This window comes from Phyllobates terribilis, unplaced genomic scaffold (assembly GCF_046119375.1).
Source record: "Phyllobates terribilis strain yellow unplaced genomic scaffold, ASM4611937v1 Scaffold_4__5_contigs__length_816908805, whole genome shotgun sequence".
NCBI classification, from domain to species: Eukaryota; Metazoa; Chordata; class Amphibia; order Anura; family Dendrobatidae; genus Phyllobates; species Phyllobates terribilis.
In genome coordinates, this window is record NW_027362764.1 from 583646057 (window position 1) to 583661855 (window position 15799).

Sequence of the window (15799 nt, forward strand, 5' to 3'; positions counted from 1 at the left end):
GATTTTCAACATCTAATGCAAGTCTATGGGGAAAATCCAAACAGAAAACTCAGCGTACTTGCAAGAGAAATTGACATGTTGCGGATTTGAAACGCACCGCAGGTCAGATTACACTGAGTAAAAAAGGAACAGAGGGCATGAGACTTCTATAAATTTCATCCACTTTGACTGTAAGGCTATGTGCCCACGATCAGGAATAGCAGTGTTTTGGATGCAGTTCACCTGCGCTGCGCCCAAACCGCTGCATTATACAATACAAGCACAGTGGGTGTGATTTATAGAAATCCCATGCCCACTGTGCTTCTATATGACGCTGTGTAAACTCACCGGCGGTGTGGGTTTACGAGCTGCAGCATGTCCAATTAACTGCAGTGTAAATGCTGCGTAGTTTCACCCTTAACCATTCATTAGTGCGGTAAATCCACATGGTTCACTGAACACATGCAGATTTAACTGCGTGATTAGAACAGGGCTGTGGAGTCGGAGTCGTGGAGTCGGTATAAAATGGACTAACTCCGACTCCTAAAATATATAATAAATTGGGTACCGAAGTTCAATGCAGTTTGTGGGGAATATGTTTTCATAAGAATTTGGGAAAGTTATGAAATGTCCTATAAATGTCTGTCCTATTCCTGATCTAAGGGTCTAGACTTTTATTTGAGATGAATCTGTGCTACAGTAAATTTATCACTTAAACATGAGCCAAGTATGAGGGAGTCGGAGTCGTGGTTGGAGTCGGTGTCATGGAAATTGAGGAGTCTGAGGTTTTGCTTACCGACTCCACGACCCTGGATTAGAAAGTATGCTGCTATTTCCTGATCGTGGGGACATAGCCTGAGGCAGCATGAATCAGGTGACAGTTTTCCTTTACATCCCGTATTTGAAGTGATGATGAACCTTAAAGACGTGACCGATCCCCCATCACTGACAAGACCTGTCCCTTCTAGACATTAAGACCCCAACAATGTGACGATGCTGAAGTTGGTTTCTTATTTGGCAATTTATTTTTTTCTGTTTTTTACAGGCTTAACGACAAAAATAAAAAAATGCAATAATAAAGTATAATGCAGCGAGGTTTCCAGATGTGACTATTGTGAGGCAGTGACTGGGATCGTATACGAGGAACGTTATATATCCCCCAGAATATGTGACGAGAGAACTGTGCAAACTGCTAAAAATAAAACAATTGCGCACCTTGGCGTACCACCCTCAAACCGACGGGCTAGTAGAACGGTTCAATAAAACCCTCAAGCCCATGTTAAAAAAGGAGGTTTCTAAGGACGGAAGGGATTGGGACATGTTACTACTCTATTTGATGTTCGCCGTCCGTGAGGTACCCCAGGCTTCCACAGGGTTCTCTCCCTTTGAGTTATTGGCTCTTTGAGACGTGGGAACAAGAGCCAACTCCACATACAGTACAGACCAAAAGTTTGGACACACCTTCTCATTTAAAGATTTTTCTGTATTTTCATGACTATGAAAATTGTACATTCACACTCAAGGCATCAAAACTATGAATTAACACATGTGGAATTATATACTTAACAAAAAAGTGTGAAACAACTGAAAATATGTCTTATATTCTAGGTTCTTCAAAGTAGCCACCTTTTGCTTTCATGATTGCTTTGCACACTCTTGGCATTCTCTTGATGAGCTTCAAGAGGTAGTCACCGGAAATGGTTTTCACTTCACAGGTGTGCCCTGTCAGGTTTAATAAGTGGGATTTCTTGCCTTATAAATGGGGTTGGGACCATCAGTTGTGTTGTGCAGAAGTCAGGTGGATACACAGCTGATGGTCCTACTGAATAGACTGTTCGAATTTGTATTATGGCAAGAAAAAAGCAGCTAAGTAAAGAAAAACGAGTGGCCAACATTACTTTAAGAAATGAAGGTCAGTCAGTGCGAAAAATTGGGAAAACTTTGAAAGTGTCCCCAAGTGCAGTTGCAAAAACCATCAAGCACTACAAAGAAACTGGCTCACATGAGGACCGTCCCTGGAAAGGAAGACCAAGAGTCACCTCTGCTTCTGAGGATAAGTTTATCTGAGTCACCAGCCTCAGAAATCGCAGGTTAACAGCAGCTCAGATTAGAGACCAGGTCAATGCCACACAGAGTTCTAGCAGCAGACACATCTCTTCAACAACTGTTAAGAGGAGACTTTGTGCAGCAGGCCTTCATGGTAAAATAGCTGCTAGGAAACCACTGCTAAGGACAGGTAACAAGCAGAAGAGACTTGTTTGGGCTAAAGAATACAAGGAATGGACATTAGACCAGTGGAAATCTGTGCTTTGGTCTGATGAGTCCAAATTTGAGATCTTTGGTTCCAACCAACGTGTCTTTGTGTGACGCAGAAAAGGTGAACGGATGGACTCTACATGCCTGGTTCCCACTGTGAAGCATGGAGGAGGAGGTGTGATGGTGTGGGGGTGCTTTGCTGGTGACACTGTTGGGGATTTATTTAAAATTGAAGGCATACTGAACCAGCATGGCTACCACAGCATCTTGCAGCGGCATGCTATTCCATCCGGTTTGCGTTTAGTTGGACCATCATTTATTTTTCAACAGGACAAACACACCTCCAGGCTGTGTAAGGGCTATTTGACCAAGAAGGAGAGTGATGGGGTGCTACGCCAGATGACCTGGCCTCCACAGTCACCAGACCTGAACCCAATCGAAATGGTTTGGGGTGAGCTGGACCGCAGAGTGAAGGCAAAAGGGCCAACAAGGGCTAAGCATCTCTGGGAACTCCTTCAAGATTGTTGGAAGACCATTTCCAGTGACTACCTCTTGAAGCTCATCAAGAGAATGCCAAGAGTGTGCAAAACAGTCATCAAAGCAAAAGGTGGCTACTTTGAAGAACCTAGAATATAAGACATATTTTCAGTTCTTTCACACTTTTTTGTTAAGTATATAATTCCACATGTGTTAATTCATAGTTTTGATGCCTTCAGTGTGAATGTACAATTTTCATAGTCATGAAAATACAGAAACATTTTTAAATGAGAAGGTGTGTCCAAACTTTTGGTTTGTACTGTAGGAGTATAATTGAACACGTGGTCAGGCTATCTGGCTAAGGCAGATTAAGTAAAACCCGGCAGGGCCTTCATTTCTTGGGGGAGGCTACAGGAAGGCAGTGGGGCGGCCTCCTCCCTCCAACTCGGGTTTTCCAGTGGCTCTGGCCACAGGTCCTTTAAAAACCCTGCATTAAGGATTAGTGATGCTCAGTGTTGGGACCTGCTAGGAACATTGCAGGAAAGCTCGGCGGGCCTGTGAGTAGCTGAACCCACGCCTGGGAAGGCTCTGCACCCACCAGGCTCTGAGCTGCCCGGCCGCTGCCCCCGGCAACCGTTGTTATGGACTTGTGTTAACCCGGCTGCGAACCGGAGGACTTTCTGTTTACCTGTAAGTTTTGCTGAATAAAAGCTGCTTATGTTGGACATGCTTGGGTCACTGCCTCAGTTACTGCACGGTGTGAACACCGCCGCCTTACAATATGCTTAAAAGCAGCTGCAAAATTTATAAAACTGGCACAAAAATGGACATCAAAGTGGGCACTGAAGGGCGTGATTGAAAGGGTTACATGACTTTGGGCCACTGATCTCACACTGCAGACACACAGATCAGGGTGCCCCACTATTTGCCCACTTTGATGCCCAGAACCCATTTGGGCCAGGCTGGAGTGACATGAATGTGATGTGGGGCACCCTGATCTGTGTGTCTACACTGTTAGATCAGTGGCCCAAAATCATGTAACCCTTTCAATCACGCCCTTCAGTGCCCACTTTGATGCCCATTTTTGTGCCAGTTTTATACCTGCCTGTAAAAACAGAAAAAAAGAAATTGCCGAATAAGAAACCAACTTCAGCATTGTAACAAGCGTAACCCATCGAAATGTATGAAGATTACTATGTGAAAACGTCAGGAGATGGCGGTCCGTCTCTATTGGCCCCAATCTCCTCCCTCTCATGTCCCGACTCTGCATTGAAGCATTATAACGAAATAATGCTATGCGCCCTGGATGAAGCCGCACCTCCTACACAAAGAACAATTCGGCATAGACAGCGACAACCCTGGCACACGCCTCAAACACGTCTTCTCCAGCGGTGCTCCAGGTGCGCTGAAAGGCTGTGGAGAAAATCTAATCTGCCCGAAGATTTCCTTCATTATAAATTTATGCTGAAAACATATAACTCTGCGCTTCACCTCTCCAAACAAACCTACTTTAACAACCTCATCATCTCACTTTCCAAAAATCCTAAACGAATCTTTGACACGTTTTATTCTCTCCTCAATCAAACAGCACAGGCCCCGACCACCAACCTCAGCGCTGACGATCTGGCCAATTATTTCAAAGAAAAAATTGACCATATCCGACATGAAATTTTCTCCCAATCCCCAAACGTTATGCATGCTCTCCCCCGCCACATTGTATCTTGCTCACTTTCTGACTTTGAACCAGTCACGGAAGATGAAGTGATCAGGCTCCTTGCATCTTCTCGCCCTATCACTGGCACCAGTGACCCTATTCCCTCACATCTCCTTCAGTCCCTTTCTCCAGCTGTCACCACTCACCTAACTAAAATTTTTAACTTCTCCCTCTCATCTGGTATCTTTCCCTCTTCTTTTAAACATGCCAGCATACATCCATTACTTAAAAAACCATCCCTTGACCAGAACTGCACCGCCAACTACAGACCTGTTTCCAATCTTCCCTTTATCTCTAAACTCCTGGAACGCCTGGTCCATTCCTGTCTAATCCGCTATCTCTCAGACTACTCTCTTCTTGACCCTTTACAATCTGGTTTCCGCTCTTTACAATCTACTGAAACTGCCCTCACTAAAGTCTCTAATGATCTACTAACAGCTAAATCTAATGGTCACTACTCCTTGCTGATTCTCCTGGATCTCTCTGCAGCATTCGACACTGTGGATCACCAGCTCCTCCTCACTATTGGCCTCAAGGACACTGTTCTCTCCTGGTTCTCCTCCTATCTCTCTGACCGCTCCTTCTCTGTGGCTTTCGCCGGCTCCTCTTCCTCTCTCCTTCCCCTTATTGTCGGGGTCCCTCAAGGATCAGTACTAGGCCCCCTTCTTTTCTCCTTATACACTGCTCCCATTGGACAAACAATCAGCAGATTCGGTTTTCAGTACCATCTCTATGCTGATGACACCCAATTATACACCTCTGCTCCAGACATCACCCCTGCATTACTACAAAAGACCAGTGATTGTCTTTCTGCTGTGTCTAACATTATGTCCTCCCTCTGTCTAAAACTGAATCTGTCAAAAACTGAACTACTCGTATTTCCTGCCTCCACTAACCTACCTGTGCCTGATATTGCCATTTCTGTTTGTGGCTCAACCATTACTCCCCAGCAATAAGCCCGCTGTCTTGGGGTCATTTTTGATTCAGATCTTTCCTTCACTCCTCACATCAAATCACTCGCTCGTTCATGTCATCTACACCTCAAAAACATCTCAAGAATCAGGACATTTCTCACCTTTGACTCGGCCAAAACTCTTACTGTAGCTCTTATTCATTCTCGTCTGGACTACTGCAACTCTCTACTAATCGGTCTCCCTCTTACTAAACTTTCCCCTCTCCAATCCGTCCTTAATGCAGCAGCCAGGATCATATTCCTCGCCAACCGCTACACCGATGCCTCTTCCCTGTGCCAGTCATTGCATTGGTTGCCCATCCAATATAGAGTTCAATTTAAACTTATCACGCTTACCCACAAAGCGCTCCATGCTTCAGTACGTCCCTACATCTCCTCCCTTGTCTCAGTCTACCACCCTACACGTGCCCTCCGTTCTGCCAATGATTTAAAACTAAAATCCTCAATAATCCGAACTTCCCACTCCCGTCTCCAAGATTTCTCGCGTGCTGCGCCAATTCTTTGGAATGCACTACCCAGGACAGTTCGATTAATTCCCAATACCCACAGTTTCAAGCAGACCCTAAAAACCCAATTCTTTAGACTGGTGTATCGCCTCCACACACACTATTTGTCCGTCCCAGTTTTCCCCCATATTAAAATCTTCTTGAATTTCAGGTTCATACCATCTATGTCCTTAATAGCCTCGGTCAGGACTGCACACATACTGGCTGGCGACCAGTCCATGTATTATTATTTATCCTATTTAGTATATCAAGGCTGCATTATACAATATATGTACATTCTACCTTTTGTGTCTCCCCCATTTCCTTATAGACTGTAAGCTTGCGAGCAGGGCCCTCACTCCTTTCGATATGAGATAAGCTTATTCTGTATTGTCTGTATATGTCCCCACTTAGGCTGTGTGCCCACGTAGCGTTTTACAAGCGTTTTTGATGCGGAATTTCCGCAGCGGAAACGCTTGTAAAATGCTTGGTAACCCGCACCCCATGATCCCCAATGGGTTTCCGCAACTTCTATGCACATGCTGCGGATTTTTCCGCAGCGTTTATGCCGCGTTCAAAAATCCGCAGCATGTCATTTAATTTTGCGTTTCCGCAAGCGGAATTGCCTTTGTCCAATTCATAAAAAACGCAAGGCAATTCCGCATGTGGAAAACGCGTGATAAACGCGCGAAAAAAGCGCGATAAACGTGTGCGGAATTCCGCATGCGTTTTTCCGGGAGAGGACTTGCATTTATGCAGCAGAAATTTTCTGCTTCATAAATGCAACGTGGGCACATAGCCTAAAATTGTAAAGTGCTGCGGAATATGTTGGCGCTATAAAAATAAAAATTATTATTATTACCGCGGTGCTGTTACTTATGGACACACAGTGATGGCTTTCTTATGCATTTTGAATGTTGATGAACCAATAAATGTAACATATAAGAAAGTAAAAGATTCAATGAGCTCAGTGTGAGAGAACAAGTCCGGACACGTCTTCTGCCGCACAGTGAGGACACGCCTCAGCCTCTGTCAATAATAAACCTGCTTGTCAGGAGCTGTGACCTCACCTGTGCGTGCGGAGACGAGATGACGTCACCTGAGCACGTCTGTCAGTGTCCATGGCAACGCCCTGTGCTCTAGGTGTAGAGTCCCTGACTGACACATGGTGGACAGCAGAGAACAAGTCTGACTCTCTATAAGTCCGCACGGCCGCCATTGTTCTATAGTCTGGCTTTAGCTTTCCTAGACTATGAACTTGAGCGCATGACAACACGTACAATATGGCTGCAGCCTCAGTCTCTAGCCGCTGCGTATAAAGCTACGCGCTGTTGTAGCGGACATTACACACACAGCCGGTATTACCCCTCTTTCCCTCTGGCGACTGACGCTCACATTCTTCAGCGATGAGAGAACGTCAACGTCACTGGGATTTTACAGTCACGTGTGGCAGCTATGGGCGGAGCTCAGGCTGTAGTTCCCAGCAGGCTCCGCGCTAGTTGGTCAGTCACCGGTAGGAGACGTGCAGTTGCAGAGCGTTCATCCCGGCTGTCGGTTGTCACAGGTCCAGCTACATCGCAGCGTCCGTGCTACAATCCCAGGATTACATCAGGCCAATAGCTCGCCGACATATTGCGATCTCCAGCTCTCACACCCGTCCAGTATCCGCTACACAGCACCAGCCCGAGCCTGAATGAGAAGATGGAGCAAGTGGGGATCATAACAGCAGAAGCCCGGCCGGTAAGTGACGTGTGACCATAGGGAGGTGTACTGGATACTGCAGGTCGTGCCACGGTCCATGCGACCCCAGCAATTAGAGGGAGGGGGGTTCTCTGTCACCTATTAGGAGGCAGAGGATGGGGCTCTGTGGCCCTGGGTGTTGTAGAGCCCCGCTGCCACCCTGTAATCACACTAGGGGGCACAGTGTTATTACGGGCTGCGGATGGCCGTCTATGTGCCGCACTGTCCCGGCTGGAAGCCTGGCGGCTAATCTGCCAAGGAGAATTTTTTTTTTTAATGTTTTTATATATATATATATATATATATAACACTTTATCTCTGAAGATGAATGGCTCCGCAGACATTCGGTGCTGCTCATAATGACCCGGATTAGGATGTTCATCCTGTAGAATAATAAGCGATTTCATAATCGTTTAGCAATGACAGCTCTCCCTAGTCCCACAGAAAGCCCCCACACAGCTCTCCCTAGTCCCACAGAAAGCCCCCACACAGCTCTGCCCCGAGGGAAGACCGCAGTCATGGCTCTGACAATGGGGAAACATAAAGGGAAATGTGTGGCACTTGGGAGGGGAGGACACCAAGAGGAACAAGGGCAAAACTGGCTGTCGGCAAGGGGTTAAAATCCATCAGCTCGTAGCTGCCTTATTCTTATGTACATGTGAAGCTGTATGGCTGTTCTTACAGACCCCTAATGTATAATGCCAGGACTGGCCCAAGGCTACGGGGCAGCTGGGGGTCCGGAGCCAGCGTCTGGCCAGATTGTCACCCTGGTTTCCCAGAAACTGGTATAGAGTCCAGTTCAGACCTCAGTGACCGAATCCTCACATCATACAGATTACAGTAATGTTTTCCTAAACTGTGCCGAATTCTTCTCATTCATTGAAGGTGGATGTAAAGAGATCAGGCAGGAGCCGGGGTGGTGACTATATGTCTGGTGAATGCCGCTCATGTACCGCTCTCCTTCTGACTGCTGGCAAGTGGCTGAACACGGAGGCATGTCAGCCAGACCGGCCAAGTGTATGTATGTGTGTGTGTGTGTATGTATTTATGTATGTATATAGATATAGATAGATAGATTATGTGTGTGTGTATATATATATATATATATATATATATATATATATATATATATATATATATATATATATATATATATATATATATATATATATATATATATATATATATATAATATAAATAACTAAGCACTCAATCTACTGGCTGTTAGATCATATTATACATAATACAGAATGAAGAATGTATACTTTGGGCATGGAGTAAATGGCACCAAAGGGATCCAAGTGGAAAAAAAATGTTGTTTTATTCACTTATCTACAAGCAACGTTTCATCTTCCCAGCTGAAAACTTGATCAATTAGTTCTACATCCTGACATTGTGTTGCGAAAAGATGTGTATTAAACTAGTTTTAAAAAAAATACTAATACACTCTGGAAGATACATCAGGATGCATAACAGTGACTTGTCATATACAGTGCAGGTAGCAATATATACATCATCATTCATAGCAGCAGCTGTATATCCACATAAGATCCGCACAATGTGAGGGCTTGGTTACAATGCAGACACAGACGCTCAATGTAGAAGTCATTGATCTCCTCATGTCTAATGTCATACAGCGAGTAACCAAGGTGCAAACACCATTACTGTCACCTGATTGGTCACTAAGGATGTCAGTCTGCTCCACCAGGAGGAGAGGAGGAAGTGCTGACCTCACAGTGAGTCACCAGATCTACACAAGCTCTCTGCCATTATGATCTGCCGGTAGTCATATAGGAAAAGGGTGCGATGCCAGAAAGAGCCACTTGGCTAAAATAACGTCAGAAGAGTTTTCATTATTTGTTTACGATTATCTTTTGCACAATAGTAAAGTAGTCAGTAGACTGTGGACAGATCTGTTGGTAATATTCCATTAACTCTTTAATAACTAGGCCAAATTTTTAAAATCTGACCAGTGTCACTTTATGTAGTAATAACTCCGGAAATATCCCAGTGATTCTAAGATTGTGTTTTGTTTTTTTTTGTGGCACATTGTTTTTTTATGATCATGGGAAATTTAGGTTGATATGTTTTGTTAACAAAAATATCTAAAATTTCCCATTTTCTAACTTTGAATCAGGGCTGTGGAGTTGGTATAAAATGGACCGACTCCTAAAATATATAATACATTGGGTACCGTAGTTCAATGCAGGATGTGCTGTAAATGTTTTCATTAGAATTTGGGAAAGTTATGAAATGTCCTATAAATGTCTGTCCTATTCCTGATCTAAGGGTCTAGACTTTTAGCTGAGATTAATCTGTGCTACAGTAAATTTATCACTTAAACATGAGCCATGTATGAGGGAGTCGGTGTCATGGAAATTGAGGAGTCGGGGGTTTGGCTTATCGACTGCACAGCCCTGGTTTCAATGAGTATCCCTTTAATGTAAACAGTCATACCACACAAACATTAAAGAAGTTGTCCGGTACTCTTTTTTTTTTTTTAAGTTGCCCAATGTATTTAGCATGTGGGCATAAGTATATTTGTAAATGCCTTGTGTTGCTGATAATGCCTGTAAGCGGCGCTATCGGTGGCAGCATCAGTCAACATATTCATAACTGATGTCAGTTTATTAACCCTTCAGGTGCTTTTCAGAAATTAATGCAAAGTGGCATGACTGGAAAGAAAACATTTTTTTGCCACCTAAATGTTGCGAATTTCTGAACAGGCTATAGCTGACAGACTCTGAGGCCACTATTTGGCCATGAATTGCCATGGCATCCATCAGGACCACACATTCATGATCTCAGGGTGCCAATGAGGTTAAAGAGGGAGCCCCCACACTCTGTTAACAATCTAGATGCTGTTAGTCACTATTGACAGCAGCATCGAAGGGGTTAAATAGCCATGGTTTGTGCCACCACCGATCGTGACTGATGGAGAAAGTTGTCGGCTATAGTGTACAGTTGACAGCTACAGTATTGTCATCTCTATAGGGATGCTATTCTCTTGTATCTCAGTTCAGTAATAAGATGTATTGGTGGACATTAAAAGGGTTTTCCCACAACAAAAGTTAATTTTAATCAATAGATCTTTGAATAATAACTTACACAATTGGATGTGTTTAAATAAAATGTTCCTGTGCTGAGATAATCTTATAAATGTGCCCCTGCTGTGTACTGTGTAATGGCTGTGTCTGACTGTGCAGGAACATGGTCTGATCATACCACAGCTCCTGTGCAGGGGAGGAAGCAAAAGAGTATACAGATATTACAGTATGGGATCATACCACAGCTCCTGGGCAATGTGGGGGAGAGAGAGTATACAGACATTACAGCAGGGGGTCATACCACAACTCCTGGGCAATGGGGGGTATACAGACATTACAGCAGAGGATCATACCACAGCTCCTGGGCAATGAGGGGGGAGGAGTATACAGACATTACAGCAGGGGATCATACCACAGCTCCTGGGCAATGAGGGGGAGGGGGGGGGGAGGAGTATACAGACATTACAGCAGGGGATCATACCACAGCTCCTGGGCAATGGGGGGGTATACAGACATTACAGCAGGGGATCATACCACAGCTCCTGGGCAATGAGGGGGGAGGAGTATACAGACATTACAGCAGGGGATCATACCACAGCTCCTGGGCAATGAGGGGTATACAGACATTACAGCAGGGGATCATACCACAGCTCCTGGGCAATGAGGGGTATACAGACATTACAGCAGGGGATCATACCACAGCTCCTGGGCAATGGGGGGTATACAGACATTACAGCAGGGGATCATACCACATCTCCTGAGCATTTTTCTTGTGTGAATGCGGCCTAATAAAGGTACCATGAGATGTTGAGCTGATGCTTCCCAGTTTGTGAATCTACTGTACGTCTTTCTCTTATAGAGTCCTTGGGGTTTACCTACAAAACCAATGACGCAGTGCTCACTGGCAGATGTCATGAGTGAGGAGCTGGCCAGAGAACTTCAGCTGGAAGACGAGAACCACTTGTTCCCACCAGAAGCCATGTAAGTTACATGTATGACCTCAGGAGTGGCCATCAGTCGGTGATCCACTCCTTATGTGTTTTGTTATACTGAAGCTGCACCGTGACCTCTATAATGGTCACAAAAAGGAATAAAAAAAGGAACGTTCTGCTTGGTTACGTTGTTTTGGCCTAATATATTGCGGACCTATAATGGCTGTGTGTCTGTCACGCTGTAGTTCTGATGACGGACCTTTCTTGACGTCTGACAACATCGATACGTCCAGTGATGAGGTTTTGGCTCAGATGCTGCAGATGCAGTTTGACAAGGAGTACGATGCTCAGCTGATGAGAGAGGAGAAGAAGTTTAATGGTGACAGTAAAGGTACGGAGAGACGAGCGTTGTGCATGCGGAGATGGCGGAACAGTCCAGACAGACTGGAAGAATAACCTCTTCTTGTTTCTCCTAGTTTCAATATCTTTTGAAAACTATAGAAAAGTGCATCCTTGTGAAGAAAGTGAGAGTTCTGAAGATGAAGTGGATTGGCAGGACACCCGTCACGACCCCTACAAGGCTGGTAGGCACATTACCCTATCATATATCTTATATATGGCCCTTGAGGTGGCAAAAACCTGGTGCCAGATTCCCTTTAATGAGACGGATCATTTACACAGACGCTACTCTTTGTCTGTAGATAAGCCCACCACCGCTCCAAAGAGAGGGTTCACAGGAAAAGGGAAGGACATAACGACGAAACATGATGAAGTGGTTTGTGGCAGGAAGAATACTGCACGTATGGAAAATGTAAGTAATTGTGTTGCTGTGGTCATAATTTTTATCTTGACTAATCGGTTAGAATATGACAATATTTTTAATGCAAAAAAAAAAAGTTTGTCGAATGTTTTGGTCTTCTGAGAACTGTGCACTGACCATGCAGATTAATGGTGTCTCCTCTGCCTCAGGCAGGGGCAGCTCCTATGGGAAGAAATGTCCCAAGACACAATCTGTATTGTACAATGTGTGGACAGGGCAATCTGCTAAAAGACAAGTGTGAGACTTGAGAAAAGTGGATAATTTTTTTCTTTTAATAAACCTGTACAAAATTACATGAAGAAAAGCAGTTTCTCAAGCGATTTTTGTATTTTTTCTTTCTTCGTATATTGCAATTTTGGTATTTGCTATAACACTTTAGCAATTTCTGTTTTTTTTTTTTTCTCAGTTTGCACCAGAGTTTCAGGTTGGAGATGGAATTGGGATGGATCTAAAACTGTCCAACCAAGTTTTTAATGTTTTGAAGCAACACTCTATTTCCGAGCAGCGTAGGAGTGCAAGACTGCACGACAAGAAGGAAGTCTCCACTGCGGTAAGTAGGCGGCCTGCTCTGGGAATGGGGTCTACTGCTATACTGCTGCTTTACTGCCTAACCTTGCAATATCTTGTGGTGCAGGAGAAAGTAGTTGACCCAAAGACCAGACTGCTGTTATACAAGATGGTGAATGCTGGGGTTCTGGAATCCATTAATGGCTGTGTGAGCACTGGGAAAGAATCTGTTGTTTTTCATGCAAGTGGAGGAAGGTACGTTGTCTAACTAGCCTTATCAAATACATGTGCACATGCTTAAAATGGCGGATTTCTATCGAAGATCTGTTAAGAAGCAGGGGAACATAAACTTCACCATTGACAATAACGCCCAAATGCACCACCTCTGCTCAGATCACTGAACATGCCCAGTAGAGTCCATGAAGAGATAGAAAAAAATGTTTTACTTATTTGCTTTGATTATAAGAAGAGGGGGGGGGGGGGGGGATTCCCAAAGGGGTTTATACTGTGAGCGAGAGGATTATCAGTGATCCTGTGGATTAATTACTTATGGATTGGAGGGTGTTCGACTGCTAGGACCCACACCCATTGGCACAGCGCGCTTTAATATCATTAGAATGGAGCTGCAGTGCACATGCTCAGCCGCCGTTTCATTCGTTCTCTATGGGACTGAACGCTGCACTTGTCTTTTTCTGGCAATCCCCTTAGAGAGTAAAAGGCGCGTCCGTCGGACATGCACACTACTGCTCCACTGTAACGGGTATAAAAGTGCCGTGTTCGGTGCAGGTCCTAGAGAAGTGGACTGAAGGCACCTCATATTAAATTGTATCCTAGCGAGAAGTGTCTGATGGTGATTGATTTTGGGTGGATGACAGCCTATATAGAATTTCATGTGACCTCACCCTTGAGCCTTAACTAGAGTTCATGTCCTCTTATAAGAAATGTTTATCTGTTTCCCTATTCAGTATGGAAGATCAAGAAGTCCCTGCCGAATGCGCCCTCAAGGTATTCAAGACCACCTTAAATGAGTTCAAGAACAGGGATAAGTACATCAAGGACGACTATAGATTCAAGGAGCGCTTCAGCAAGCTCAATCCTCGTAAAATCATCCGCATGTGGGCAGAAAAGGAGAAGCATAACTTGAAGAGGTATGCCAATGAATGGCATTATACCCTGGGAATAGAGGTTACAATCTGAGGAAATGGATGAGAGATTAATTAAGGGAGGGAATATAGGGTGATGTGGACCTCTGGAAAGTTTTTGGGGTAACTTTAAATTGAATTCCTAAAGTGAACGGGCTGACAGGATAGTGGTTATCAAATGGTGGTGACATGAGTGTAGTGGCTGGTCAGACAGATGAGCCTGGCTGGTTTGGAGGGGGGAGAATTGGGAGTAATCCTTCAAAGATTTATTCCAAGGATGAGCCATATACGTGTGTTAGAAAAGCCCTTTAAACAGTGTAGCAGATGCAGAGACCTGCTGAAAGAGGAGAATGTATCACTATATTACCTACAGGTTCATGTTATTCATGATGGGTCTTTTGTATTTGTATGAGTCAATGCGTTTTTATGTTAAAATAATCCTTACACAGGATGAAGAAGGCTGGCATTCCTTGCCCAGAAGTTGTCATGTTAAAGAAGCATGTTCTGGTTATGTCTTTTATTGGAAAGGATCAGATACCTGCCCCCACACTCAAAGAAGCAAAGCTTGGCTTGGAGGACTCCAAAACCGCTTATTACCAGGTTCTCGCTGTAAGTAACCACATTTTATCTATTTTAAGTAATTTATGGCATAATGAAAGGGGTTATTCAGAACGGTTAAATCCTTAAAGGGGTTGGCCACTACTTGTACAGCCCCTTCTTTAATACTGTATCCCAAATGTGAAATAAAAATAAGATACTCCCTTCTCGTACTGGTGCCTTTCCAAAAAATGTTGATTTCGTGGCTCCCGGCAATCACGTGACACTGATATGCTGCATCAGCCCTACTGCATTCACTGGGGTGTGCAGTATTTAAGAAGGGGCTGTCAAAGTTGTGGTCAACCTCCTTTAAAGGGAACCTGTCACCAGTTTTGTCCTAATATGAAGTAAAACTATGACCTCCATAAATGCTTATATAATCCTGACTCCCCCTGTAGATCCACCAAAAACCTTTTTAAATTCTCCTGCGGTCGGTCCGGTGGGCGAGGTTTTGTGTCTCTCGAAGAGGGATGGAGAGGCCTGAAACCTCGCTCATCGAACCAGACTGGCCGGATTACCATGCAGCGCTGGAGAATTTAAAAAGGTTTTTGGGGTGTCTACAGGGGGAGTCAGGAGGGTTATATGGACGCAGTACAGGCGCTGCATACGGTGATATTTTTAGGTCATATAGGACAAAACTGTTGACAGGTTTCCTTTAACATAGGCCCAAACAAACAGCAGAGGTGCCAAAAAACATACCCTATATATTTAAAAAAAAATCTACGTGTGTGTGTAATATAAGAGTACATTGCACAAAATATAATCTGCACCATGTTGTGTAAGCCCTGGGGAGAAGCCGATCATAACCATTGTACTGAAATGGGCGAAATCTTCCGTAAAATTTCCATGGAAATCCACATGTTCTTTTATATTTATTTGCTGATAATAGTTTCAGATTTAGCTTGGTAGAGAATTAGCAGTATGGGAGTTTACACTTCTACCCTTTCATGCCTAATGATGAGTTTACACCTTGCAAATTTGTGGTAAAACTGCATCGTTGTTGGCACGGTTTTTACGTGATCAGTTTTTATTTCAGTTTTGGGAAATCCTGACAAAACCAAGGTGGTTTTATCACCTTATTAACCCGCAGAGCAATAACATTTTTGGCCTTTCATAAAATGTAGATTGTA

At 44.1% G+C, this 15799-nt stretch overlaps 2 protein-coding genes across 5 annotated transcripts in view; one reads left to right on the forward strand and one right to left on the reverse strand.

The window, feature by feature from the left end:
* TMEM241 (transmembrane protein 241) overlaps positions 1 to 7320 on the reverse strand; it is a 190822-nt gene extending 183502 nt beyond the window's left edge. The window contains exon 1 of the mRNA XM_073679169.1: positions 7250 to 7320. The gene's annotated coding sequence lies outside the window, so the exon portion shown is untranslated. The remainder of the gene's footprint in view (positions 1 to 7249) is intronic.
* The window catches only part of RIOK3 (RIO kinase 3), a 63208-nt gene that overhangs the window by 45076 nt on the left and 2333 nt on the right, over positions 1 to 15799 (forward strand). For 2 of the 4 annotated variants that reach the window (XM_073679163.1, XM_073679164.1), the window contains exons 2-9: positions 11531 to 11652; positions 11849 to 11994; positions 12080 to 12187; positions 12305 to 12414; positions 12830 to 12973; positions 13058 to 13185; positions 13896 to 14078; positions 14522 to 14681. In XM_073679163.1, the coding sequence (XP_073535264.1) occupies positions 11558 to 11652; positions 11849 to 11994; positions 12080 to 12187; positions 12305 to 12414; positions 12830 to 12973; positions 13058 to 13185; positions 13896 to 14078; positions 14522 to 14681 (1074 nt within the window). In that variant the 5' untranslated portion in view covers positions 11531 to 11557. Of the gene's footprint in view, positions 1 to 7326; positions 7625 to 8509; positions 8642 to 11530; positions 11653 to 11848; positions 11995 to 12079; positions 12188 to 12304; positions 12415 to 12829; positions 12974 to 13057; positions 13186 to 13895; positions 14079 to 14521; positions 14682 to 15799 lie in introns of those variants that run through there. The other 2 variants (XM_073679161.1, XM_073679162.1) reach the window with 2 other exon arrangements.